The sequence below is a fragment of the Arachis duranensis genome, chromosome 8, assembly GCF_000817695.3.
Source record: "Arachis duranensis cultivar V14167 chromosome 8, aradu.V14167.gnm2.J7QH, whole genome shotgun sequence".
NCBI lineage: Eukaryota > Viridiplantae > Streptophyta > Magnoliopsida > Fabales > Fabaceae > Arachis > Arachis duranensis.
In genome coordinates, this window is record NC_029779.3 from 34,068,190 (window position 1) to 34,093,255 (window position 25,066).

The window sequence follows — 25,066 nt, forward strand, 5'->3', positions numbered from 1 at the left end:
ACATTAACATGAGGCAATATAAAATGAACACTAAATATTATATAAGAGAAAAATTCAAGTGTAATTGACTTTACATAAAGTTGATACTTAAAAATTGTTAGATAAAAATTTAATCAAATCAATTAAATCTTCTAATGACTCTCAAATATCAACTTCATGTGAAATCGACCGCACCTGAATTTCGACCGTTATATAAACCTATTACCGTTTTTGTTTTGATAGTCTACCTCTCCGATCCTTTCCCCGTCGTTAATTAATTTATGCTACAATATAATAAGTCAGCAAATTCTTAAGGTTAGATCTAGCTAACATATTCATTTTTTTCTATCATTTTATTTATAGTGAATACCTCATTCGACTTTGATAATTATTTTAAAAAGACAACGAGATTTTCAAAAAAAAATATCAAATCTGATTTCTGTTATTCTTTTGGGGATTGATTAGTCTCTGTATAAAAAAAATAACCTGAATTTTTTTGGCACAGAAATTTTGTTGTCTTTTCGAAATAATTATAAAGGGTTGGGTTGGAATTTTTTTTGTTAAGGTCCTTATTGTCTTTTGAAATAATTTTCCGAAGCTATTTTAGATTTTATTCTTGAATGAATACATGGGAAAACTTGTAAAAAAAAAATACAAATAAAATTATTATTTTCATTTTTTTTATTAAAAATAGAGAGACTTGAATTCACAACTTTTTAGATGAACATAAAAATTATGTCATTTGAATTATAATTTATTGGTAATTATCATATTATTCTTGTTTGGGAAACAAATTCTTATTTAATATCCTGCTGCGCTTTGGCATTTTATTCCTTTCGTATTAAATTGCATAAAATTAAAATAATGAATCTTTTTCTTCAGCGTAAAAAAAGGGCTAGATTATCATAAAATAGCAAGACTTTTCAAATTGTTTGATGTCATTCTTATCCAAATGTGATGCAATGCAAGGCAACGATAAAAAAATTGTTAAGTGATTAATATTTTTTCTTGTATTTGCTTTATATTTTAGTTAATCTTAGTCAATTTTTTTTAATTTCTTTTCTAAAACTATTGGCCATCTAAAATATTTTAAAAGGAATTCGACGAAATAATTGTTAAATTAATAAAAATATAAAATAATCTTAATTAACTCATCTCCAACTTCTATGAGCTTTCCAATAATGCATTGCGATCTATGCCAAAGTCCAAACAGAATTAGGTAGATTTCAATACCATTTGATTTAAAATTAATTATTTTCTTATTTAATTCATCACCCACCTTGTCCAAGGAAAAAAACAAATAAGCTCTTGCTTAACCAAATCACTATTTTAATACCAATGGATCACAATGTATGCTAAAATTAATATATGTTGTATGCATGTCAGACGACCTAGCATTTTAATAATTGATCATAATAACAATGTTATTATAAAGTACCTAAGAAAAATAATGACATGATATAATAAATGACCAGCTGGCATACTTATAAGATAAGATTGCAACAGTTTAATGATTAATTATACATTAGTTAGACCAGAGGAAAATTAAACTAATTAAATCCAAGCGAAAGAATATCGGAGTAATTATAATTATAAAATCACAATAAATAGATAGATAGAGAAAAGATCTCTAAATTTATTTATAAAATAATTTCTTTGAGAATTTACTCTGAAATAACTATATATATTATTTAGCAATCCAGTTCATGATATACCTACATATACCTTGCATAAATATAACCAAAATAAATTAAGAAAAAAAGGCATTTGTTTTCTCTATTTATTTATAATTTAATTATAGTAGTGACAAAATTAAAATATTTTTAAAATTATTAAAAAGAAAAATAAACAAAAAGGAATTCGAGATAAAATTAAAGCTTCCTATCTTAAACATGATATATTGGAGGAAAAAACAATAACTATCTTTCAAATTTCAAATAACGTTGTTTTCAATGAAATTATAATCTACGTACTAGATAAGAGTTCCATGGCATTAATGTATTTTAGGCTCAATCTCAATCCTACGGGCTATTAGTAATTTAGTAGAGTGAGAATCTTATATTACTACTCTCTTACGAAGAGTGAAAAGGGTTCAAGACAAAGCAAAATAAAATAGGAAATATCTGTGGATATTAAAACATGGTTACTACTCTTGATACATATATGTCCTTATTAATTGGTACTGACTGAAGTGGTGTTACAATATACTAATGTAGAATCATCCCATATTTGTTGAATGACAAATAATGTCTTTTCTTTGTTGACTAATAATTATAATAATCTCATATTTAAGTTTTGATGAAAGAAATAAAAATCAACATTTTTTAAAGAGGTGATTTTTAGCCAACTCAGTTAGCCATGGTAAAAATCTCCTTTTTAAAACCCTAGCCATGGTAAAATAGATGTTTATTATTTAACTTTAGTTTTTTTGGTCGGAACAAATTAAGGAATTGGGTTGTTTGTGAAAATAGGAAAAAAATTGTAAAATGAAACTTCTTTGAGAACTCTTGTAATTTGCAAAAATGACGTTATCATGGTTAATTGATTTTGTTTTCAAAACTCAAATTAAATAAATTATTAGTGTTAATCATAATAAAATAATTGAGATTCTCTAATATGAGGTACTTGTTGATTAAAAATCACTTTTAAGAAATTGTTTTTTATAAAATTTGAATTAATTATCTGACCATGATTATTACTTTTATAATAAGAAGATACATGTGATTTTAATTAAAAACAAAATGCTAATATAGAACAAAGTTTTACTTTTACACTATATCTATAAATAAAAATATTATATGCACATTAAAAATTAGATAATATATATATACTATGTTTATTAATAATTCTAAATTCTATATAGTGTAATTATTTAGTTCTTTCTCATTTTTTATTTTAAATTTGAGTGAGACTCAAATATAAAATCTCTAGAGAGACTATATCTTTTTATTTAATTTTGAAACAAAACTCAAATTTCATCTTGTTAGCTAGATTATGATACTCCATCACAATACAACCTTGTTCCATTCATTTCCTTCCCATTTTATTCTATTTTTACTATTTTCTTTTCCGTGTATTATTGGACGAGAAACCAAAAAATACAAATGAAGTATATATGTAACAACAACACCTGGTTATAAAATTAACTGTAGTGGCACACAGTTTAGTAAACTCAACCATGTTTTAATACAACTTTTTCTTAAATTATAGTGTGACCATGATACATGAGAGTCTAACACATCATAATTAAGATTTCTAGTTATGGTTATGAGACAAAATGACTTTAATAATTAAGCATATCCAACAAATTAAATCAATTCAACTAAAACCCTTTAACTCGGACACCAAAAACAAAAAAAAAACCTTTAACTCCACACACACACACGTACACTTCTAAATAAATCTTATATTTTTTTCCCTCTAAACCCGATGCAGACATATAAAATGGAAGAAAAAAACACAATATGTTAAACAAGAAAATGTGATAGCCATACTACCTTATAGGGTATTTTTTTTTTCTCATTATACTGTAGTAATTTTTGTACGTTAACATGCATGTCTGTACTTTTTGAGTTTAATTTATACGATTTTACAATGTAAAATTTTTTATATTATCTAGTTAAATATTTTTACTTATATAGGAACATATATAGTTTTAAAAAAAATTCTGTATAAGATGTGAAACTGTGAATAACTTTATTAAATATATATATTATTAGTTCCTTTTTATGGCTTTATTGATTAAATTTTCTTATAGACATACGTATGAAATTTGGTACCACTTTTTTTTTTTGTCAAATTAATGATTGATCATATAAACATAATTAATTTGTCCACACGCGTAAGAGCGAACAAGTGCTAACTCCCACACGATTTATTTTGTTTGTTCCTCTCACAAACACAAAGTGTCGGATGAAAACAAAATGTATGTGAACTACTAAAGGATACAAAAAAGAAAAGGTGAAAGCTTTAATTTTTTATTCTCAAATCTTTTAAGGAAGCCGATTATATATAAACACTCATTGTTAGCTTCAATCACCGAGGTTAAAAGGCGCACTTTATCTTCTTAATTATACATTTTTTTTGAAAAGACAATGTAAAAGCTATAGGCACATACACTACTAGTGAGTAGTGACTATATACATAATTATTAACGTATATAATATTTTGGCCTCGCTTTAACCCTCTGAATTTGGACGCCCTGCCACCAAACACAACATACACAATGTGAAAACACGACAAAAAAAGATGCAAATGTGCAACACTACTACACGCATTAATTAACACATTTTCTACTAAGAATTACTAACCCTAATATTATTATAGCAATTAAATACATACATATAATAATATACACACGCAAACACATATAGGGTAGTAATAGTATGTAATGAGAGATTCATCAACCAATGAAATGAATGAAAAACTCTTGTTTAACCAATTAGCATTAACCCACACCCCAATCAAATAAATAATGTTTTTAATTGGTATTTTGCTTGCACGTCCACAATAAACAAATTAAAACTCTTATTGTGCCAATCTGTCACCATGGCGGCTCATATATTAAACAACAACCCCACCCCCACCCGTTTCTCCTCTCTCACTCTCACCCTCTTCCCACTAATAACAATTCCCTCACCACCACCGCTTCTCCGGCCAACCACCACCTCTTTTTCCGGCGAGCCCATCACTTCTAGCACCCAACAACACCAACTCATATACAGTAGAGAAGATGCATATGTAAGAGTTTGTGTATTATATATAAAATAAAATATATATATATATCAAACCCATACAACAAGATTCACAATAATTCGAAGCCCATCATGTACCGTAGAATCAACACCCGACCATTATACGTGGCTGACATAGAGGACCAGGAGAACGAGCCCGAGCCCGCATCAGAAGCCGGGCCTGCTTCTCCTTCCTCAGGTGATGACACAAAATTTGAAGCACCATCACCTAAGAAAAGGTTTCACTTTATTCTTTTCCTTAATTTTCTGTATTATTATTATTATATTTTTAGTTTTCTGTTGAATTGGGAAGTTAATAACCGTTGAAGGGGGTTTCATGATACGGTACGTAGGAGGGAGATGAAGAAGAGAGTGGTCACAATACCGATCGGTGACGTGGACGGATCTAAGAGCAAAGGAGAATCATATCCACCGTCCGATTCATGGGCCTGGAGGAAGTACGGCCAGAAGCCCATCAAAGGCTCACCTTACCCAAGGTACTACATACTACTAATTATTATTACTAATCTCATGCTACCCTTAATTACCTTCCTTAATCATCAATTTCTCAGCTTAATTAAGTAATTAGCCATGTTTAAGCTATCAACATAATTAAACTACTAAAGGCTAATGCAGATTGTTTTTGGAGTAATTAAGAACCGGGAATTTGGATGTTAATTAAAGAATTAAGGATGGTAATTAGAAACTTGATGTGTATGCTGGAGTGTTGCGGCGGTTGTCGGTGGTGCCGGCGAAGAGAAACATTTTGTGCAGGCGGCTGAGCTAAAATGCGCCATGTGTGGTGTTGTGGTGGGTAGTTAGAACTTAGAACTTAGAAACTTGGGTTGTTGTGATGCTGCAGCACGCGCGGGCTCTGAACCGCGTTTCCGTCACGCAATAATAATTTAAGTATTAAAATATGACCGATTGGAAGCCGTCATTATCTAAGTTTGATATTTTGGTTTTTCGAAGAAGAGTTCATTTTTTTAATAGAAAGTGATTTGCGTTTCCACGAATATGAACGTTTCAACTTGGAAGTTTCAACTTTAACCAAGTAGGTTGTTGGAAGTTATGAGTTTTTGTGTGTGGCTAAGGGCATATGTCATATGTGCTTCTGCATGTATTATGTACTTGAAAAGTTTTTTTCCTCTTGCAGAATTGCATTTAATTTTTTAGGGATACAATATAATTTGGAAAATTTGACTCTGAACTTTAATTAAAGTTTGTGTAAACGGTATTAAATAGATGACATTTTTAACAATAGGTATAAGACTATAAGCATATTATTTTAGGAAATGAAGGATGCACAAGCTAGCGCTGAGGTGCTGTGTTTGAGAAACACGCGCAAGCTTCGGATATGTTGAAACTTGAAAGAAGAAACCGATCCATGAAAGTGCCATTTTCTAGTCTATTGGATTGTCCGTTTGTCATCCAGTCCACATCACTCTTCATTGTTCTTATGCTTTTCCACAAACGTTTTTTCTTTTTTCATTTTTTTTGGTGACTTCACAAACGTTTTTTAATTATGCCATTAATATTTTACATGAATTATTTCGCTGAATTAAAAAATTATTCACCCTTTTTTTTATCTAATCAAATATGTTATTTGTAACTCTACCATACAAAAGGGGAGAAAATTCTACCAAAAAATATGTATAGTTTATAAGTCTTTTATGTTTATTTTATGTTAGTCCTTCAGTCTTATATTTATTGATGGCAAAGACATTTATCAATTATAATTACTTTAACGTGTTTATTAATGGATTATTTTATTTATTAAATATATTTTTTGGTGTCTTATTTATTAAATCTATGTAATAGTAGATAGAGTGGTTACTATTTTTTTTTATTTAACAATTTTTTTTTTAGTCTTTAGATGAGTTAAATCCAAAATCTATTAATAACTTTTGTTTCTTTTGTTTTTTCTTATATACGGTAGTAGTACATTAAAAACCTTAATCAAACCCTAATAAACAATTAAACGGTAGTATAAAAAAAACCTTATCTTAAAATTAATTTATCAATTAATCATCAATCATTAATAATTAATTAATTAGTTAATTTGAATGATGTACAAATTGCAGAGGATATTACCGATGCAGCAGCTCAAAAGGGTGCCCGGCGAGGAAGCAAGTTGAACGAAGCCGTGTGGATCCCACAAAGCTCATCGTCACCTACAACTACGAACACAACCACTCTCTTCCGGTAACCAAATCCCACTCCTCCTCCTCTTCCTCCTCTTCCGCCACCATTAACGCCACCGCTACCGCCGTCACCGAAGTCGCTGTGGCCACCTCTCCCTCCGAGTCCGCCGCTGGCTTCCCGCCGGAGGATCTGACGGTATTCTCGAGCCACGTCGATCTCGACCTCTCCGGCGACTCCGCAGTACTTCTCAGCCACCACAACCACCACGGATTCGGGTGGTTCGACGACGTGGCCTCCGCCGGCGGCGTCCTGGAGAGTCCGATCTGCGGCGGCGTTGATGACATGGCGCTGACGGCGGAGGAAGAGGACGGGGAAGAGTCGCTTTTCGCCGGCCTCGGCGAGCTGCCGGAGTGCTCGGCTGTTTTCCGGAGGAGGAATATTCCAAGCGCCAGCGCGATCCAGTGCGGTGGCATCAGAGGATAACAGTGAGACTGTGCTAGGAACCTTTTTCGGTTTTTGTCCAGCGATATATATTATAATATTCATGGCCTGAAAATCGTGCGCATTTAAAAAGGAAAAAAATGAGAATATAATAGAAATAAACTATCTTACGATTCATGGGATTTCTTTTCTTTTTTACCCCTTGTTTTGTACATTTGAATAAATAAATAAAAAATTGTTTAGCCGGCCACCACTTGTGCAGGATTGATTCGGAGTTATTTTTCTTGTTTTGTACAATTGAACAATGAGAAATAATCATAAAAAAAAAAGAGAAAGAAAAGAAATGGATCTTGTATCACACATTCATTTCCCAGACTGGCGAAAAACAATTCACGAATTGCGATTTTTCATGTTATATAACCTTAGATTACCTTTATCCACGAAATAATACTAAATTGAATATCAATTAAATTGACGAAAAATTGCTTTGAGAATATTCATTTGTGGATTTATCGCCAGAAAGGGATCTATATTGTGTAAACAGGAATCAATCAGATGCATAATTAATAATTGGCAGGCTACCACTTGCGTATATTTGATCCCTCCATTCCTTTTAGTGTTTTGTACATTTGAATCGATGCACATGCACCACATTAGCAGACATGTCTAGTGGCATATAATTATATTATCCATAAAATTTCATTTTATTTAACTCTCAATAACAAAATTAGATGGATTTTCTGTTCTGCATTGCAACTTGCAAGCACAAAAGTTCTAATGAGATTTCTTATCGTTTTCCTAAGTTGCTGCCAAACACTGTCTCCATTGTTCTGAAAACTAAATCTAAAACAGTAAGATTCAAACTTCCAACTGCACTAGAATTGAATATTGCAAATAAAACTTGACCTCTACCAACTTGGGTGGATCAATTTGTTTCAAGCACGTTTTTAGAATAATCGTTTTGCAAAACATAAATGCTGCATGTGCATGGTTTGTTAACAACAATATCCAAAAACAATATGTAAAAACTAGCATTATTCTACAAGAACCTATAAGGATTCACGTGAAAGCATTTACAAGATGGCACAACCATTTAGTTTGAGCAGCATCCAAATCTCTTCAAAACCGAAGAATCCTCTTTCACATTTATTGTCTGTCCTTTAGAGGGAACGGCTGAAGTATCACTGTTGTCCCCGGCCTCGACAGCTCTCTTGCTTACTATGCGGTATATCTGAGTAAGAACCTCAGTGAATGCATTCTCAACATTGGTTGCCTCCAAAGCAGAAGTCTCCATGAAGTAGAGAGATTCCCTCTCTGCGAAAGATTTTCCATCATCTGTTGGGACGGCAATGAGGTGTCGGAGATCCGATTTGTTTCCAATTAGCATGACCACAATGTTAGGGTCTGTGTGATCCCTCAACTCTTTCAACCACCTTGAAGCATTCTCAAATGTAGAATGCCGTGTGACATCATATACAAGTAAGGCACCAACAGCTCCTCGGTAGTACGCACTGGTAATGGCTCGGTACCTATCATAGAAAATTCACAATTCAATTGAGTGGAATCGATAGTTTTTGTTAGGTTTAGCACAACAAACATCACTTCTCCAACCTGATTTGCAATGGAACTTTGTGTTCTCTAATAAATTGCAAAAGAAATTTATGGATCAATATATTCTCACTAGATATTCCACCAGAAAAATTCTTATGTTCTCTAGTCTCCAAAGTTAGAAAACATGATTCAAAACATCATAAAAGATTAGAAACACCTTGGCAGAACATATTTAACTTGTGACGACATTTCATAGAAAGAATACCAATGAGTACATGTGGCATAATATCATAACTCATAACTCATAATATCATAATATCTTCATTCTTTGTTCCTTCTTAAGTAACGATCAATATCAGTAAAGGAGGGAGGATTCCAAGTAGAAACCTGCTATCAGTAGGATACATGTTGACCAAAGTAATTGCATTTGCTAAGGCCATGAATGAAGTTGCAATTGCATTTTATTCCATAATATTATTGTAGTCTTGTATGGTGTTAATGAAGTAAACTTAGAATGATAAGGCCCTGTTCTCAACTATGCAAATAAGAATACCAGAAAGAAGTGTCAATTTACAACTTCTTAAGTACCATCAATTTATTGACAAGTATCTAGTATCTACTTTTCTAATAGTTTGTGAATAATTTCAAGTGGTTGAGATATCAAAATCATTTCAAAGACTATAACACTTATATATTTCAAATAAAAAGGTATAGACAACAAAAAGAACGCTCTGACTAGTTTACACATAAATCAAATGGAACAAAGAAGAAACCCTCATCCAATATATCTTAGATGTCATCCGCCCAAACTCTATTTGGTGAAGGTTACAAGTATCGTATAAGCTTTAGCATATGTTCACTCAATTAGAGTTAGAAGCTGACAAAGCTGACATTCCACTGTGCTTTGTGGGAGTTGCCCTATGGTAAAGGGACAGCGGGTAACTCAAAATTAACATGAGCATCAACTACTTTGCAAGAACCAAGCATCTTAAGTTTACGAAGAAATCAATACAAAGGAATTGCTGGGAGGTACTTCTAGCTTCAGAAGCATGTTATACACGCAACTAACGCCCCAAAAAGGATGAGATCTATTCCATCTTGTTGTCTATCATAGCAGGGTAGTGATTGCATAATTCGGAAAAGCAGTTCAAATTATCTGAATTTTCTTTCACAAACATGTCGAGGGCAAGCATAAGCTAAGGAAATGGCATGAAACAATAATATCGCTTAACCTAGAGATCAAATCGAATCAATATGATTTACCTCTAGATAAATAACCATACTCTACAAAATCAAAGCAACAACGGGAACTTAGTAACAATCATGATCACAATCACAGCTCCAACAAAAAATAAAAAGCTTTAATTTTGTAAGAGAGAGAGAGAGAGAGAGAGAGAGAGAGACCTTTCTTGTCCAGCGGTGTCCCAAATCTGGGCCTTGACGACCTTGGAATCAATATTCAAGGTCTTAGTAGCGAACTCAACACCTATGGTGGACTTTGACTCCAAGTTGAACTCGTTCCTGGTGAACCTGGAAAGGAGATTAGACTTGCCAACACCCGAATCGCCGATCAGAACCAGCTTGAACAGGTAATCGTACTCTTCCTCGCCTCTGTACGCGGCCATCTTCTCTTTCACACCACTCACCACTTTCAAAAGGGGTTTTACTCTCTCTGTTTTCTTTGTTGATTTGACGCTTTGTTACGGAAAGAGAGAAAAAAGAAGGGAGGGAATTTCGGGAAGGATTGTTAAGGTGGGATCAGGATCACCGACTGTACACTACACTAGAAATTAGGGATCCCCCGATTGTGGTTTTCCTCTCTTGCGTACTACTCACTACTCTCTTATGCTCCTCTGTTAGCACCTCTAACTTTTCCCCCTAATCCCTTTTTTCTTAACATTTATTTATCCACACGTATACACTTAAATCACCAATTTAAACAAATTAACATAATCTTTTAATTATAAAATATAAATAACGTTAACTTGCGTGTCATGAAGATGCTAATTTCTATCTTTCTTTTTTTTTAATAAACTCTTAATATTTAAATATGCATGCTTTGTAGAATTCTAGACTGTGTACTTCAATGGTTAGTTTTAAGCAAAAGTTGGAATAGGAATAACCTATGGGACGGATCAAACTTACCACTAAATGTTTTAAGCCTATATGAATTATAATATAACAAAGAAAAAAAAACACACTTAAAGAGGCCAAATAAACACTTTTTGTTGGTAAAGCATAATAAAGACAGGAAATTGAATTCAAAGTTTGGTTGACTACTAAATAAAGAATGGAATCAAGTGTTGTATCTAGAATTCACGCTTATCCAAGTCGAGTTAATTCAGTCTTTCTTATCCAGTTCATTGACTACGCATTATATTGCAAGTCAGATTTATTTCACTGATATCCTCTCATTCCTTTCTCTTCGTGACTGCAATGGATGCTGAAAACAATCAAAGCATTTCAGCGCTTCGTCATAAATGCAAATACGATGTGTTTATCAGTTTCAGAGGTACTAATACTCGCAAAGGTTTTGTTGGTCATCTTTAGAACCATCTTTCAAATATGACTAGAGTCTCCAAAAAGGAGAATCCGTTTCCTCAGAGCTAGTCCATGCAATTCAAAAGTCAAAACTCACGGGTTTCTCGTTGTCTTCTCAAAATGTTACATTTGCTGACTCTACTCTAGGTGGTGTTTGGATGAAATGGCCGTCCTAGCTGAATGCAAGAAAGAAGTGAAACAAGTACATAAGCCACTTTTTCTTCTTATTCTAGTAAAAATTCGAAACATATTCTAGAAAGACATGAATTTGTGACTTGTCACTAATATTATAAGGACTCTCTGGAAAGAATGTACTAATCTAAAGGCCTTGGTGGACAAAACAATACTAGACCTACCTAAACTTTCCCTTATAAAGAAAAAAATGCATACAGGCGTCAACATGTCTTGACAATTTAGGGTGTGTTTGAGGTTCACGTTGAGGAAGAGAGAAGTCCGTTTGAGTGTCTTGAACATTCCACTTTTATATTTGGTAATCTTTTGGAACTCTCAACCTAGAAGTGCTTACACTTCTAAACGTACATTTATGAGAAGCAAAAGTTTCTAGCTTATACGTTCACCTTGGAAAAGTTTGGTTATCATTAAGAAATTAGATGAGAATTTTTTTTCCTTTTCTACCAACTTTATCCTTTGTTTTCTTCTATAAAAAAAATGCAAGTAACCATATAACTTTTACAATAGTTCTTTGTATATGTTTTTTGTTCCAATTTTTTTTCATACAAATTTATTTCAATCACGCTCCAGATAAAAAATTTATTGTTTTTTGTTTATATAAATTCTTTTTTCTATCCTTTATTATACTATATTTATGTTGTATATAAATTTTTTTATTTTTTTATTTGGTTTTATTCGTATGAATTTTATTTACTTTTTATTATATTTTTTTTATATAATATATGTTGTCGATCGTAATTATTATATATGATGTTTGCATGTTTTTTTCGTTTTTATTGTACTTCTGATTGTACTTTATTTTCGTCTTTATTATATACTAATTATAAGTAACAAAAGAGTCATAAATAATAAAAATTTATAGTCTAAAATAATACTAAATTAAAGAGTACTAACGGTACTAAAAAAATTATAGAACATTTTCTTTTTCTTTGACATTATAAAATGTATAATACTATCTTTCATATTTTTATTTTTTATTGTATTTATTTTATTTATATGATAAATATTTTTTATATTATTTTTGTTAGTATGTTTTATATTATTTTTTTAGTGTTCTGTTTTTTCATGTATATTATTATTTTTAATTGTTTTCTAGTTCATATGAATTTTTTTATGATATCTCGTATTATTTTTTATGTATTTTATTAGTGTTTTATCATATTTCTTAATAAGATCTATTCAAATATTTAAAGTAAAATAATAGAATAATCTAAAAAATTATTTAAATTGATGTCTCTTTTAGTAATTTTTCATCTAAAAGTGATTTTGAGTAATATAATCCAAACAACATTTATTTTACTATAATCCATTTTGATATAAAAATTGCCAAACATAAATCACGTTAACACAAACTTACTTTTTATCATAAGCAAGTTTGCAAAATCAATTTTATACAAACTATAGTTTGCAAACTGTAATCCAAACACACACTAAGTAATCAAAACCTTGAGTTAACAAAAGTTGCAATCATTACTCGTCTATTTTCTTTTTCTCATTTGCTTGGGTGATAATTTAGTCATAATGTTTTCCCACTCTATTTCAGGAAAGAATTTGGTGAATTAAAGATATTGTTCCAACGGTAATATAGAATTGCATCATAACTCATAAGTTCTCAGGGTCTGCAGATGACTTAATCGGGATACAAAGACGTGTAGAAGAATAAGAAGAACTTGTAGAGTTAAGCACCGACATGGATGGTGGTTTCCGAGTTCTAGGAATTTGGGGGATGGGTGGAATAGGAGAAACAACTCTTGCTTCTGTCTTTTATGACAGAATTTCTTATCAGTTTGAACGTTATTATTTTATTGAAAACATGAGCAAATTATATTAAGATGGTGGTGCTATGGCAGTTTAAAAGCAAATTCTTTACCAAACTCTAGTAGAGGAAACTAGAGATGTACAGTTCTTTTGAGATATCCGGGATTGTAACAAATAGGCTGAATAATTTAAAGGTTCTTGTGATTTTTGACAATGTCAATCAATTAGAAGAACTAGAGGAGTTGGTTATAAAGTCACTTTGTGCAAGAAGTAGAGTAATCATAACAGGGCTATCAAATCTTCAATACCTTGATCTTAAACGGTGCAAAAGTTCATCAACGGTTCTGAGTCTATTGGAGATCTCCCAAGGCTTAGGTTCTTGAGTTTGAGAGGCTGTACGAATCTTGTTGAGACGCCCAAAAGCATTAATGATAAGGGATCTCTTGCAACTCTGTACTCTGTAGTTAAGCGGGAGCATAAAACTCATGAAGTTGAACTTGTTGCCAAGAATACAAAAGTATATGAATAAGATACTATCTAAATCTTTGATGTTTTTGGACCTAGGCTTTTGCAGCTTACATGAAATCCCTGACATTTTTGTTCTAAGTTCTAATTTCTAACACACTAACCAATACAACATAATGAATAGGGACAATGGCATTTCATTTTCATAATAAAATTCTAGCAGAAATTTTGGTTCTCTGATATTTTCCGACATTTTTCTCTACCTCTAACATACATTTATATACTTGTCCCTCTCCCTATTGTACTAGGATCCCAGTCACTTCGGATGCGGCTTTGACATTGTTGTTCCAGTTAGTGTCTTTCCAGAATGGTTCAGTCATCAATTTAAAGGTGACTCTATAATAAGGGTAGCAGAGTCCAATGTGAATGGCAACTGGATTGGCTTTGCCTTTTGCGCATCCTTTAAGGCAAAGGCAAAAGCTCCATTAACTTTGCAGCATCCCTTCTATCTTTCCTTTGAAACTGAAGAGGCAGAAGAAACCTTCAACCTGCCACTTGGTTTGGACATGGACATGGACAAGATTGACACCTCAGAGCATCTCTTTCGTTTATCTACGTGCGTCAAAGAGTAGGAATCAGGACCCAACATCCAACTTCCCTATTATTGGTTGATTACTGATCAAGAGGAGTATGAGGATATACAGGCCAAGGCCAAAGAAAATTATCTGTCTCCCACGAACTTTTGGAACCTTTGACTAAAAATGTAGCAGTTTCAAAACATACTTTTGTTGTCTGTGGTTGTTTCGTTCACACTTGCATTTCACGAAAACTTTTTATTATGATTTATGCAGAAGGGTGAAATTTCATCTGTTAGAAAAAGAGCGATCTCAGCTTTTCAGCTGGCATGGTGCATGGGTTTGCACGTCGATGATTGAACCTGATGAAAAATATTCTCTAAATTGAGAAAGTTGGTAAAGTAAAAAAGGTGAGATTTAATTTTTATTGATTTTGTATCTTACATTATGTGTGATCTTCCACTATCTTAATTTCATGTTGGGTGGCATTCTTTGTATAAATATTTTCATGGTCATCTTCCAAAACTCTGTAATTCCATAGTCTGATCATCCATGAGTTTTTATAACAAGGTACGTGTATGCCATCATTTATATTTATATATTTAAATTGTATTTTATGCTACATTTTTATTTTAAATGTTATTGTTATTTACTTTTGTTTTTAGTTTACCTATTTTACTTAGTTCGATTGTATTCTATTACAATTTACAACTATCAAAACAAACAACAAATACTACTAGTAACTAGACATACACCAAAAAGAATTCTACTAGTAACGGTTAAAAAGAACAAATTGTTCTCTAGGATTTTTTCTTTTGTAAATGGTTGTAATTTATTACCCGAATTTCACTAGCATTTCTCAAACCCGTATACTTTCCCTGTTTGTTCACTCTCATCAGCTTCTTGGTTCTTACAGTACGCGTTTAGTTGACCCCCAAGTCAGGTCAAAAAGTCAACTAAAGTAGCTTCTGAACGGAGATAGACAAGGCGGTTATTCCGCTTTGCTTCCAAATGTTCTAGTTCTTGAGTGAGAGCCAGTATTCGAAGTTGCTATTCTGTGACGAGTGAGTTCAGCAAAAACCAAAAAGTAAAATGAGTTCAAAGAATGACAGCACGCTACTCTCTGCCAGTTCTTCAGACAAATCTGGCAATAAGTCTAAGAAATCCTCACTTAGGCGGAAATTCAGGGCCCTACTGGGCTTTCCTAAACCTTCAGATTCAAGCCCGTTGGGCCATCCACACCTCGCTTCTACTTCTGCTAACGTCATCGAAACTGCAGCACCTTCATCTCGTCCTGTCTTCAAGTATGAGGTGTTTCTCAGTTTCAGAGGCACTGATACTCGCAACACTTTCGTTGATCATCTTTACAACAATCTCATCAGGAAAGGTATCTTCACCTTTATGGATGACAAGAGGCTCGACAAGGGAGAGCCAATTTCGTCGCAGCTCATTCAAGCAATTCGAGATTCAAGGGTTTCAATCGTCGTGTTCTCGAAAGATTATGCTGGTTCTGCATGGTGTTTGGAGGAAATGGCTACAATAGCTGAATGCAAGAAGGAATCGGGACAGAAAGTTTTCTCCATTTTCTATGATGTGGATCCTTCTCATGTTCGAAATCAGAGAGGAGCGTATGAATCTGCATTTTTGCATGCATTGAAATACAATCTTGACCGGGTTGCGAGGTGGAAAAGCGCAATGACGAGCTTGGCCAATTCGGTTGGTTGGGATGTCAGAAACAAGTACGTACATATAAACTTCTTCTCTTGTTTTCTATAAAATTTGGGGAGTCCTGTTCAATAGTTCTAGTCATGATTCATGCTAATCAACAATTTAAACTTAGATTAACTGCACAACCTAATCAAAATTTATATATGATATAATCTTGCTTTCCTGTTGTTCATTGTATCAGGCCAGAGTATACAGAAATTAAAGAAATTATTCAAAAGGTAGTGAAAACATTGAACCACAGATTCTCAGGGTTTGATGATGATCTGGTCGGGATACAACCCCGGGTAGAAAGATTAGAAACGCTTTTAAAATTAAGCTCAAAAGATGATAATCCACGGGTTATTGGAATTTGTGGCATGGGTGGTATAGGAAAAACAACTCATGCCAAGGTCTTATATGACAAAATCTCTTACCAATTCGATGGTTGTTGTTTTATTGAGAATGTAAGCCAAAGTTATAGAAATGGAGGTGCTGTTATTATTCAAAAGCAAATTCTTAATCAAGCTCTAGATGAACAAAATCTAGAGATGTTTGGTCACTTTGAGATATCTGGCATTTTAAGAGATAGGCTGTCTTGCATAAAGGTTGTTATAGTTCTTGACAATGTTGATGAACTGCAGCAATTGGAGGAATTGGCTATAAGTCCTAAATTACTTGGGAGAGGAAGTAGAATTATCATCGTCACTAGAAATGAGCATATTCTAAAAGTTTATGGAGCAGATGAAGTTGATAAGGTTGCACTGTTGGATGACGATGAAGCTCGTGAACTTCTTTTAAGAAAAGCATTCGGTGATGATGGTTCTAGCAGTAGCAAATACATGCATCTAATTCCTAAAATACTGGAATATGCTCAAAATCTTCCATTAGCTGTCAAAGTAGTGGGTTCGTTGTTGCATTCCCGAGATGTTACCCAGTGGACTGATGCCTTGAAAAGAATGAGGAAAATTCCAAACAAAAATATTATGGACGTGCTTCAGATAAGCTTTGAAGGATTGGAATTATATGAGAAAGAAATATTTCTACACATTGCTTGTTTCTTTCATGGAGAGAGAGAAGATTATGTAAAACAAATTCTAGATAGTTGTGGATTACATCCTCATATTGGAATTCCAACTATTATGGAGAAATCACTCATAACCATTAGAAATCAAGAGATTCATATGCATGAAATGTTACAAGAATTGGGGAAGAAAATTGTTCGGGAAAAATCTCCAGAAGAACCAGGATCATGGAGTAGGTTGTGGCTTTATCACGATTTCTACCGTGTATTGACTTCAGCAACGGTAATGAATTATACCTTCTTTCAGAATAACATTCCATCGTTCCATGATTATCTTGTTTCCTTTATTATTGAACACGTGGATACCTTGTATTTTTCAGGGATCTTATAGTGTTAAAGCCATAGTTTTGGATCAGAAAGAGGATGTTTCCAAATATAGTCAGCTGAGGATTGAAGGATTATCAAAAATGATGGGTCTTAAGTTACTCATATTACATCACAAGAATTTTTCAGGAAGTCTTTATTTTCTTTCTGACAACTTGCAATATATTTCATGGCATGGCTACCCTTTCTCTTCTCTACCAGTAAATTTTGATCCACATAGTCTTGTTGAACTAAATTTGCGTGATAGCAACATCAAACTACTATGGGAAAGCCCGAAGGTATTTGAATTATAAATATCCCCTTTTGGTTAAAGAAATAGAAAATAATAATTTTATTCCTCTTTTTCTCTGTTTTTTTATACTTAATTTGTTATGGTTACTTTCAAAGGAATGCAACCTTTAGTACAAGCTGACATGTTGGTAGAAAATCTCTGTTCACAGAGTTTCCCATGTTTGAAAAAGATGGATTTGAGCAACTCGAAAGATCTCGTGAAGACGCCAAATTTTGAATGGATCCCAAATCTTAAGTGGCTAGATCTTTCAGGATGCACAAATCTATCACAGGTTCACCCCTCAATTGGACTTCTTACTCAACTTGCTTACCTCAGTTTGCGTAATTGTAGCAATTTGGTAAGCATTGATCTCAACACTGAATATAAGTTATATTCTTTGAAAGTTCTACACCTCTCTGGCTGCACAAAACTAGAGAACACCCCAGATTTTACAGGGCTGTCAAATCTGGAGTACCTTGACCTTGAAAAATGTGTAAGTTTATCCGCAGTTCATGAATCTATTGGGGCTCTTGTAATGCTGAAGTTCTTCAGTTTGAGAGGGTGCATAAATCTTGTCCAGCTACCTGCCAGTGTCAACAATTTGACATGTCTTCAAAATCTAGATTTACATGACTGCTTCGAACTGATGAATCTTCCGCTAAGACAAATAAGCATGTTATCCCCCTATCTAAGATATTTGATATTTTTGGATCTTGGATCCAGCAAAATAAAAGTAATTCCCGATGCTATTGGAGCGCTAAAGTGCTTAGAAAGACTAAATCTTCAAGGAAGCAGAATTCAATCTTTACCCGAAACCATCAAGAGCCTTTCCTGCCTGGCATATTTAAACTTGTCAGGTTGCCATGAGCTTGTTGAATTGCATGATCTTCCATTTAAGAGTGCTTCATCAGGGGGAAGGTATTTTAAGAAAGTATCAGAAGCTCGTAATCATAGATCGGGATTATATATTTTCAACTGCAGTAGGGTTATGAAATGCCACTGGATGTTAGTTGCAATTTCCTGGTTAGCAAGACTTGTTAAGGTGAGCACTACTCTAAATGTCTTACTTTTTATTATCCTACTACAATCTCTTAGTTTACACATCTATGCTTGAATTTCTTTCTTTCAATTGCAGGAACCCGGTCATTTTCGATGTGGTTTTGACATTATAGTACCTTTTATGGGTATTGAAATTCCAAAATGGTTTTTCCATCATCGATTTGTAGGTGGCTCAATAATAAGGATACTAAGCATTGACACTGATGTAAATGATTGGCTTGGTTTTGCCTTTTGTGTAACATTTGAGGTGAACAAAAATAGTCGAGCAAATCCTGGCTCCTCCTCGAAGCTGCCACGCCCTTTGTATCTTTCATTTGAAAGTGAAAACACAGAAGAATGCTTTGACTTGCCTGCTTGTTTAGAGATGGAGAAGGAGCATGTTGGTCCAATATCAACATATTGCTGGATAATCTATATCTCTCGTGCACACTGCCATTTTGTGAAAACAGGAACCTGTATCACGTTTAAAGCATGCCCGGGCTTACAGGTGAAGGAATGGGGCCTACGCATGGTATGCATGGAAGATATAGTGTTGATAAGGAGAGAATTCCGTAAAATGGATTGTGAAGGTTATGATCCTTGGTTTCGTCGTGGTATACAAGAAATCTCTGATCCGATAATCTGTCTTCCCCATAATTGTTTCTATACTACGGATGAGCATGAGAATGAGGGCTATAATAGATTTGGGCCTAAAATCCAGCTACCCTACAATTGGTATGTAACTGATGAAGAGGAAAAGGAGAATATGGATGCTAAGGCCAAGGAAATTAATCTTTACAATCTTGGCCATTCTTCCATAGAGGAAGTGCAAGTTGTGAACGGCCATTCTTCCTCGGAGGAAGAGGAAAGCATGAAAATGAAAGGCAAAGCATTGCAGGTAGCCTTTGATGAGGAAAGTGATTGCTCTTACATGAGTGATTTATCTCCGAGGTAAACTATCCTTAAAAGGATTACAGGTAAATAAGTAAATTCTCTTCTCCTACTTAATTATTCTTCTTTTACCCAGATGCTTATTGTTGTTTGGTACATAATTTAAGGTCACTTCAATAGTTGCATCGTTTTACAGATCTGCTACCCCTTGCACATGTGAAGAAGTAAAACTTGAAAAACAATGCTTCACTGTTGCAGATTTGGGTAGCTTGAATATGTTCTACCTTCTGCCTTATCAAAAGGATCGGGAATTCCATTCTTTTCTTTCCATTTTTTTTTTATCAACAATTAGGATTTCATTGGCAATTTAGCATTACTAATTTATTGTGATTTTTTTTCTTCTTGTCTGTGCTACGTTTGATATTGTATCATTTTCAATTATTCGATATTTCATTGATAGGAAAAACATCATCTAAAGTGACAAGATTAATAAAGTAATAAAGTGAATGATTTTTTTTTTTTACCGAGACTCGAACCCGCAACCTCTTAATTGAGTATGGGGAGACTATGCCATTTGAGCTATTACTCGTTGGCAAAGTGAATGATTAATCATAACTAAATTTCTAACTTTTATGTGAACCACATTATCTTAATTTAAAATTGATTAACCACTTATTTTCTCACAGGACTTGATCGTCATTGATAAAAATAGTCGAGAATTTTTTTTTTTTAAAGTGAACAGATTCATAAAGTAATTTAATCACTTTTGAATTCATAACTTTTATTTTTTATTGTAAGATTCACTATCATAATTCAAAGATGAGATTAAAGGATTATTTTATCAATTTTTTACAAAAACTTTTCTAATTAGTAACCTTATCATATATCCTAGCTAAATCCTAAAATAAAAAGAGTAAACATATCCACTAAAATTTCTTTTATATATATATATTTTTTAATATTAAAGTGATGTTACTTGAATATCTAGGTAAGTTTAACAGACATCAATTTAATTTAAACGTTAAAAAAAGATATTTAAATAGAAATTACAAATTCAGAAATAATCTAGTATGTATACAAAGAGTGTTCTCGAAACAAATTCCTGTCCCTAAAATTCCATTCTTTCTAGTCATGGTGCCAAAAGAGATTCTAGAGAGTACAAAACACAAACAAGGGGGAATATCCTTCAAGAAGAACAGCTATAATAAGAACTCATAACACAGTAATGGATTATGTTCCAAGAAGGCAAGCACCCCTGAAGCAGCCACACCAGAGTGGATTCCCTGTATGGTTAAAAGAGCCTTAATTCATAGCGCAGTGTAGCATGATTGGGTGTAAGTTGTGTGCAAGTAAAGCACCACACTTCACTCCTCTCGCGGCATTGAGAACTTGTACGTAGATTTGAGTTTTTTCCCTTAAACATCTTCTGATGAACCTGAAAAGCCAAAATGATTTATACTTTGAAATGGGGGGAATAAAAATAATTGTCATTATAATTGTTGATCTGTTTCTCTCTCTATTGAATCCCAAGTTCCGCCATCAGATACTCATTAAGCTCTTCCTCTTCAAATTTCTGTGTGGACGCAGACAAATGGTTATTAGGCTATTACTCTTGGAATATGTTATCTTAACGGAGGAAAATCTTTGATAGGACATAATAATTTCACCATCAAACTTTGGAGTCTAGAGTTTGAAACTACTCACGGTTCTGAAGTACTCTCGCAAAAGAAATTGACCGGGAAAGATAAAACACTAATCAAGGTGGAATATCGAAACATTTTTTCTATTTCTACATATCCACTACTTCCAGAAATGAGAGTTCAACTCAATTTGAAACACTGAGCTGGAATTTCACTCACAAAAGGAACTGCAATGTCAAAACTCAACCACAATGGAAGTGTTTATACCTGCTACTTGCAAACGTATAAACAGACAAAATATAATAAAGAAATTGTGATAAGAGGAGAAAGGCAGAGAGTATGCACCTCAACTATTCTTGCTCACCATGCATTCGATGATTCAAGTGCCTTGTCATGATCCAGTTGCAATCAAATTAAGACCAAATGAGGGCTTATGCAATCTTGTAAGCACACAATAACACATCAAGTTTTGATACGTTAGCCTGGAAAGCCTCTCAGTGGTATATCTACCAGGAAGACAGTACTTTTTCTCCGCGACTAGGAACTTATGGAGTTCGAATAATTCTGACACCACCTAACTCAGGAAGATCTATGTCGGCTGGCACATTTAAGAACTTAAGCTTTTCAAGATTCCCAATAGAATGATGAACAGTGGATAAACCTTCACATTTTCCAAGATCAATGTGCTCAAGATTGGGTATTCCTGTAAAATCTGGTGTTTTCTTAAGATGTCTGCAACTATAGAGGTCAAGAACCTTCAAAGAACTTAATTTGCATTTATGATCAAGATTGAGGGTGACCAACATATAACAGTCACGGAAACTCAGGTAAGCAAGTTCTTTAAGATGTCCGATAGATGGATGGACTTCCATTAGCTCTCTGCATCCTGTGAAATCTAGACGCTTAAGTCTTGGGCTCCCTTCAAAATTTGGTGTCTCCCTGAGGAATTTTGAGTAACTCAAATCCACCCTTTCCAAACTTCGAAATACCTGGAAATAGAATCATTAGCTACCAACATGTCATTTTGTTATATTAAAATGTAAGACATTAAATGTTGGTGTAGAATCCTGAAGAGAAATACTAGGAACACAATAACATAAAGTTATTAATTTAACATCTACAATTTTTTATATGTAACATCTATAATTATATATTTATTACACCTAAAAATGATCATTATTTCAGCAATAATTAACGAATACAAAATAAAGTTAGTTTGGACTATTTTGGACAAATTTTTATTGTTTCTGAAATATTTTTTTATGTTGAAAGATGTAAAAGCATTTTCCCATTATACCATTTTAAAACAAAATTGTGACAATTGCTTACTTCTTTCCACTGTTTCTTTAATAAAGGAAAAAAGATAAAAATAAAAATAAAAGGATGAGGAAGATATTAAACTACCTGACTGCCATTCCATAGCCGTTTGATGCGGCTGTTAGGCAAATTCAATTGAACAAGACGGTTATATGGTTCAAATGAAGGCAAAGAAGAGAAAGGATATCCGTCCCACAAAAGATACCGTAATTTGTTGGGAAGAGAAGTAAGCTTTCCCGAAAAATGCTGATTATATAATATGAGCAGTTCAAGATTTGTCATTTTTGACAATCCTTCGATGTTCAGATCTTCATGTTTGGAGATGGAGGTATCCTCATATAGAACTATGGCTTTAACTTTGCTTGCTTCCTGAAAAACGAGCATGAACATATTACCAAAAAAACAAAAGCATATTTTTGACAGACTCAAAAAATGATCGCAAATACGAAACAAATGTAATTTTCTAATAATACAGTTAAATTCGGCAGAGTGGAATTGTTACATTCGTTGACTTCAAGGTAAAGCTAAAGTCCTCGTAACGCCACAATCTACTCCGCGATGCTGGATTTTCTAGACATTCTTCACGAACAATATTCTTTCCCATTTCTTGCAATAAATCATGCACACGAATTTCCTCCACCTCATTTTTCATAATGAGTGATTTATGCATCAAAACTTGAATCCCAAATCCAGCGAAAAATCCACAACAATTTAGAACTTCGATTACAAAATCTAGCTTCTTCCCATGAAAGAAACAAGCAATGTGCAAAAAGATTTCTTTCTCTTCTTGGTGTAATCCATCAAAACTTATTTGAAGAATCTTTATAATTTGAAAATATGGCACTCTTCTCAATCTATTCAAGGTATCTTCCCAGACGGTTACACTACGGGATCGCAAAAAAGAAGCTAGTACTCTGATTGCCAACGGATGACCATCAGCATAGTTCAGTACTCTGGGAATCAACTCAGTATAGCCCTCATAATCGGTAACATCAGAACAAGCACTCAGGAACAGTTCACAAGCTTCATCATCATTCAATAGGTCAATCTCGTAAATTGCATCTGCTCCGTATGCAGTCAAAATCTGTCTATCCCTGGTGGTTATAATAATCCTACTTCCGTTCCCAAGCATGTTACGATTTATAGCCAATAACTCCAACTGCCTTGGCACATCAACATTGTCAAGGACTATAAGGATCTTTTTCCCATAAAGCCTTCTTCTTAAGAAGCCAGACATTTCAAAAGGACTGTACATGTCTGAAAGTTCTTCGTTAAAAACTTGACAGAGGATTTGTTTCTGCAAAGCAGTAGCACCACCAACTTTGTAAACGTGGCTTACGCCCTCAATAAAACAAGCACCCTCAAATTCCTGAACGATTCTGTCATACAAAGCTAAAGCATGGGTTGTCTTTCCAGATCCACCCATGCCCCAAACTCCGAGCACTAAAACACAATCATCCTCTAATTTCAAAAGCTTTTCTAGCACGGCTAAACTGGATTGTATACCAACTGGACTGTCGCTACTAAGCCTCGAGAATTTAGGGCATAATCGTTCCACTGTCTGAATGATATTTCCAATCGCTTCAATCTCTGGCCTAAAAGGGAAAGATTAAAAAATAAGAAACCAAACATATATCTTTTCAAGATGATTTGTAATAGCTTAACTATGATAAACTAAGATGCAGATTCAGCCTGATTAAGCATGGAATGCTTAGTGGTTTGCACAAGATAAGTTATGACTTGCCTAGAAATGATCAAGTTCCTGTAAAGTATGGTTTAGATACTTACCCATCTTTTAGACTCACACGTTGTAGATTAGTCATGTACTTCAAAGCTTCCCTCCACTTTTGAACCTTATGGGGATCTTGTTTGAATTCCTTTGTATATGAACCAAACGCTTTCTCATAAGGGCCGGTTTGTCTTCGAACATCCCTAGGATGCACATCACAGAAAACTGGGATGACAGTTTGATTTAGATCCCGGTGACAATCAACTATAGTAGCCAGTTCCTCCAAACAGATTGTGGAGTCAGCATAGTCACTGGTGAAGACAACGACAAGAATCCGCGAATTTTTAATTGCTTGCCGGAGCAGTGACTCTGAGAAAATGGATTCGCCTCTCTCAGACCCCACGTCACTCTTGAAGGTGGAAAATCCTTCCTCGGTGAGATACTGGCAAAGTTTGTCAATAAAAGTGTAGGGAGTGCGGGTGCGTGTGAGACTGAGAAACACGTCATATTTGTAGAATTCCTGCAATCTTTGAGAGGATCCTGGATTTTCATCAGTAGACCTTGAAATTTGGAATTTATAAACCAGCGTGTCCCACACCGCCTCAACTATTCTTTCAATCCCTTCGGCTTCTGTTTCTGCCCTGCAGGAGGAGAGGAGGAGAAATTAAGGGGAAAAAGATCACTAATC

The 25,066-nt window shown here is 33.8% G+C and overlaps 5 protein-coding genes across 11 annotated transcripts in view; 3 read left to right on the forward strand and 2 right to left on the reverse strand.

Moving 5' to 3' along the window:
- Positions 1–4,755: 4,755 nt before the first annotated feature.
- LOC107462390 (probable WRKY transcription factor 69) lies at positions 4,756–7,548 on the forward strand (the record flags this gene model as incomplete). Its single annotated transcript, XM_016080955.3, is given in 3 exon segments — positions 4,756–4,951; positions 5,066–5,209; positions 6,797–7,548. Coding segments are annotated over 3 exon segments (834 nt in total). The 3' UTR covers positions 7,341–7,548.
- A 638-nt stretch (positions 7,549–8,186) lies between these two features.
- LOC107462391 (ras-related protein Rab11D) lies at positions 8,187–10,739 on the reverse strand. The gene is made up of 2 exons (XM_016080956.3): positions 10,254–10,739; positions 8,187–8,827 (listed from the first exon to the last, which is right to left on the reverse strand). Exons 1-2 carry the CDS (start codon positions 10,472–10,474, stop codon positions 8,392–8,394), a joined length of 657 nt encoding a protein of 218 aa, XP_015936442.1. The 5' UTR covers positions 10,475–10,739; the 3' UTR covers positions 8,187–8,391.
- A 2,738-nt stretch (positions 10,740–13,477) lies between these two features.
- On the forward strand, positions 13,478–14,437 carry LOC107462269 (uncharacterized). Its single transcript, XM_016080849.1, has 3 exons — positions 13,478–13,715; positions 13,805–13,857; positions 14,114–14,437. Exons 1-3 carry the CDS (start codon positions 13,478–13,480, stop codon positions 14,435–14,437), a joined length of 615 nt encoding a protein of 204 aa, XP_015936335.1.
- An 880-nt stretch (positions 14,438–15,317) lies between these two features.
- On the forward strand, positions 15,318–20,020 carry LOC107462389 (disease resistance protein RUN1-like). Its single transcript, XM_016080954.3, has 5 exons — positions 15,318–16,119; positions 16,290–17,391; positions 17,489–17,770; positions 17,933–18,805; positions 18,899–20,020. The coding sequence occupies exons 1-5, from the start codon at positions 15,473–15,475 to the stop codon at positions 19,754–19,756; spliced, it is 3,762 nt and encodes a 1,253-aa protein (XP_015936440.1). The 5' UTR covers positions 15,318–15,472; the 3' UTR covers positions 19,757–20,020.
- Positions 20,021–21,062: 1,042 nt separating this feature from the next.
- Positions 21,063–25,066, reverse strand: part of LOC107462388 (uncharacterized) — a 34,153-nt gene continuing 30,149 nt past the window's right edge. For 5 of the 7 annotated variants that reach the window (XM_052252823.1, XM_052252822.1, XM_052252821.1 and 2 more), the window contains 5 exons: positions 24,438–25,019; positions 23,152–24,244; positions 22,737–23,018; positions 21,678–22,321; positions 21,141–21,265 (listed from right to left, as the gene is read on the reverse strand). In XM_052252823.1, coding sequence (XP_052108783.1) covers positions 21,878–22,321; positions 22,737–23,018; positions 23,152–24,244; positions 24,438–25,019 — 2,401 coding nt within the window. In that variant the 3' untranslated portion in view covers positions 21,141–21,265; positions 21,678–21,877. The other 2 variants (XM_052252820.1, XM_052252819.1) reach the window with 2 other exon arrangements.

What these genes read in the sequence shown, in the direction of transcription:
- LOC107462391 (XM_016080956.3), bottom strand. Translation starts at nt 10,474, where the DNA reads ATGGCCGCGTACAGAGGCGAGGAAGAGTACGATTACCTGTTCAAGCTG. An exon ending in GACACCGCTGGACAAGAAAG is followed by an intron (nt 8,828 to 10,253) that starts GTCTCTCTCTCT and finishes TTTCTATGATAG; the next exon opens with GTACCGAGCCATTACCAGTG.
- LOC107462269 (XM_016080849.1), top strand. Translation starts at nt 13,478, where the DNA reads ATGTACAGTTCTTTTGAGATATCCGGGATTGTAACAAATAGGCTGAAT. An exon ending in GGAGATCTCCCAAGGCTTAG is followed by an intron (nt 13,716 to 13,804) that starts GTTCTTGAGTTT and finishes TGTACTCTGTAG; the next exon opens with TTAAGCGGGAGCATAAAACT. An exon ending in TTGTTGCCAAGAATACAAAA is followed by an intron (nt 13,858 to 14,113) that starts GTATATGAATAA and finishes CTATTGTACTAG; the next exon opens with GATCCCAGTCACTTCGGATG.
- LOC107462389 (XM_016080954.3), top strand. Translation starts at nt 15,473, where the DNA reads ATGAGTTCAAAGAATGACAGCACGCTACTCTCTGCCAGTTCTTCAGAC. An exon ending in GTGTATTGACTTCAGCAACG is followed by an intron (nt 17,392 to 17,488) that starts GTAATGAATTAT and finishes TGTATTTTTCAG; the next exon opens with GGATCTTATAGTGTTAAAGC. An exon ending in GGTTAGCAAGACTTGTTAAG is followed by an intron (nt 18,806 to 18,898) that starts GTGAGCACTACT and finishes TTTCAATTGCAG; the next exon opens with GAACCCGGTCATTTTCGATG.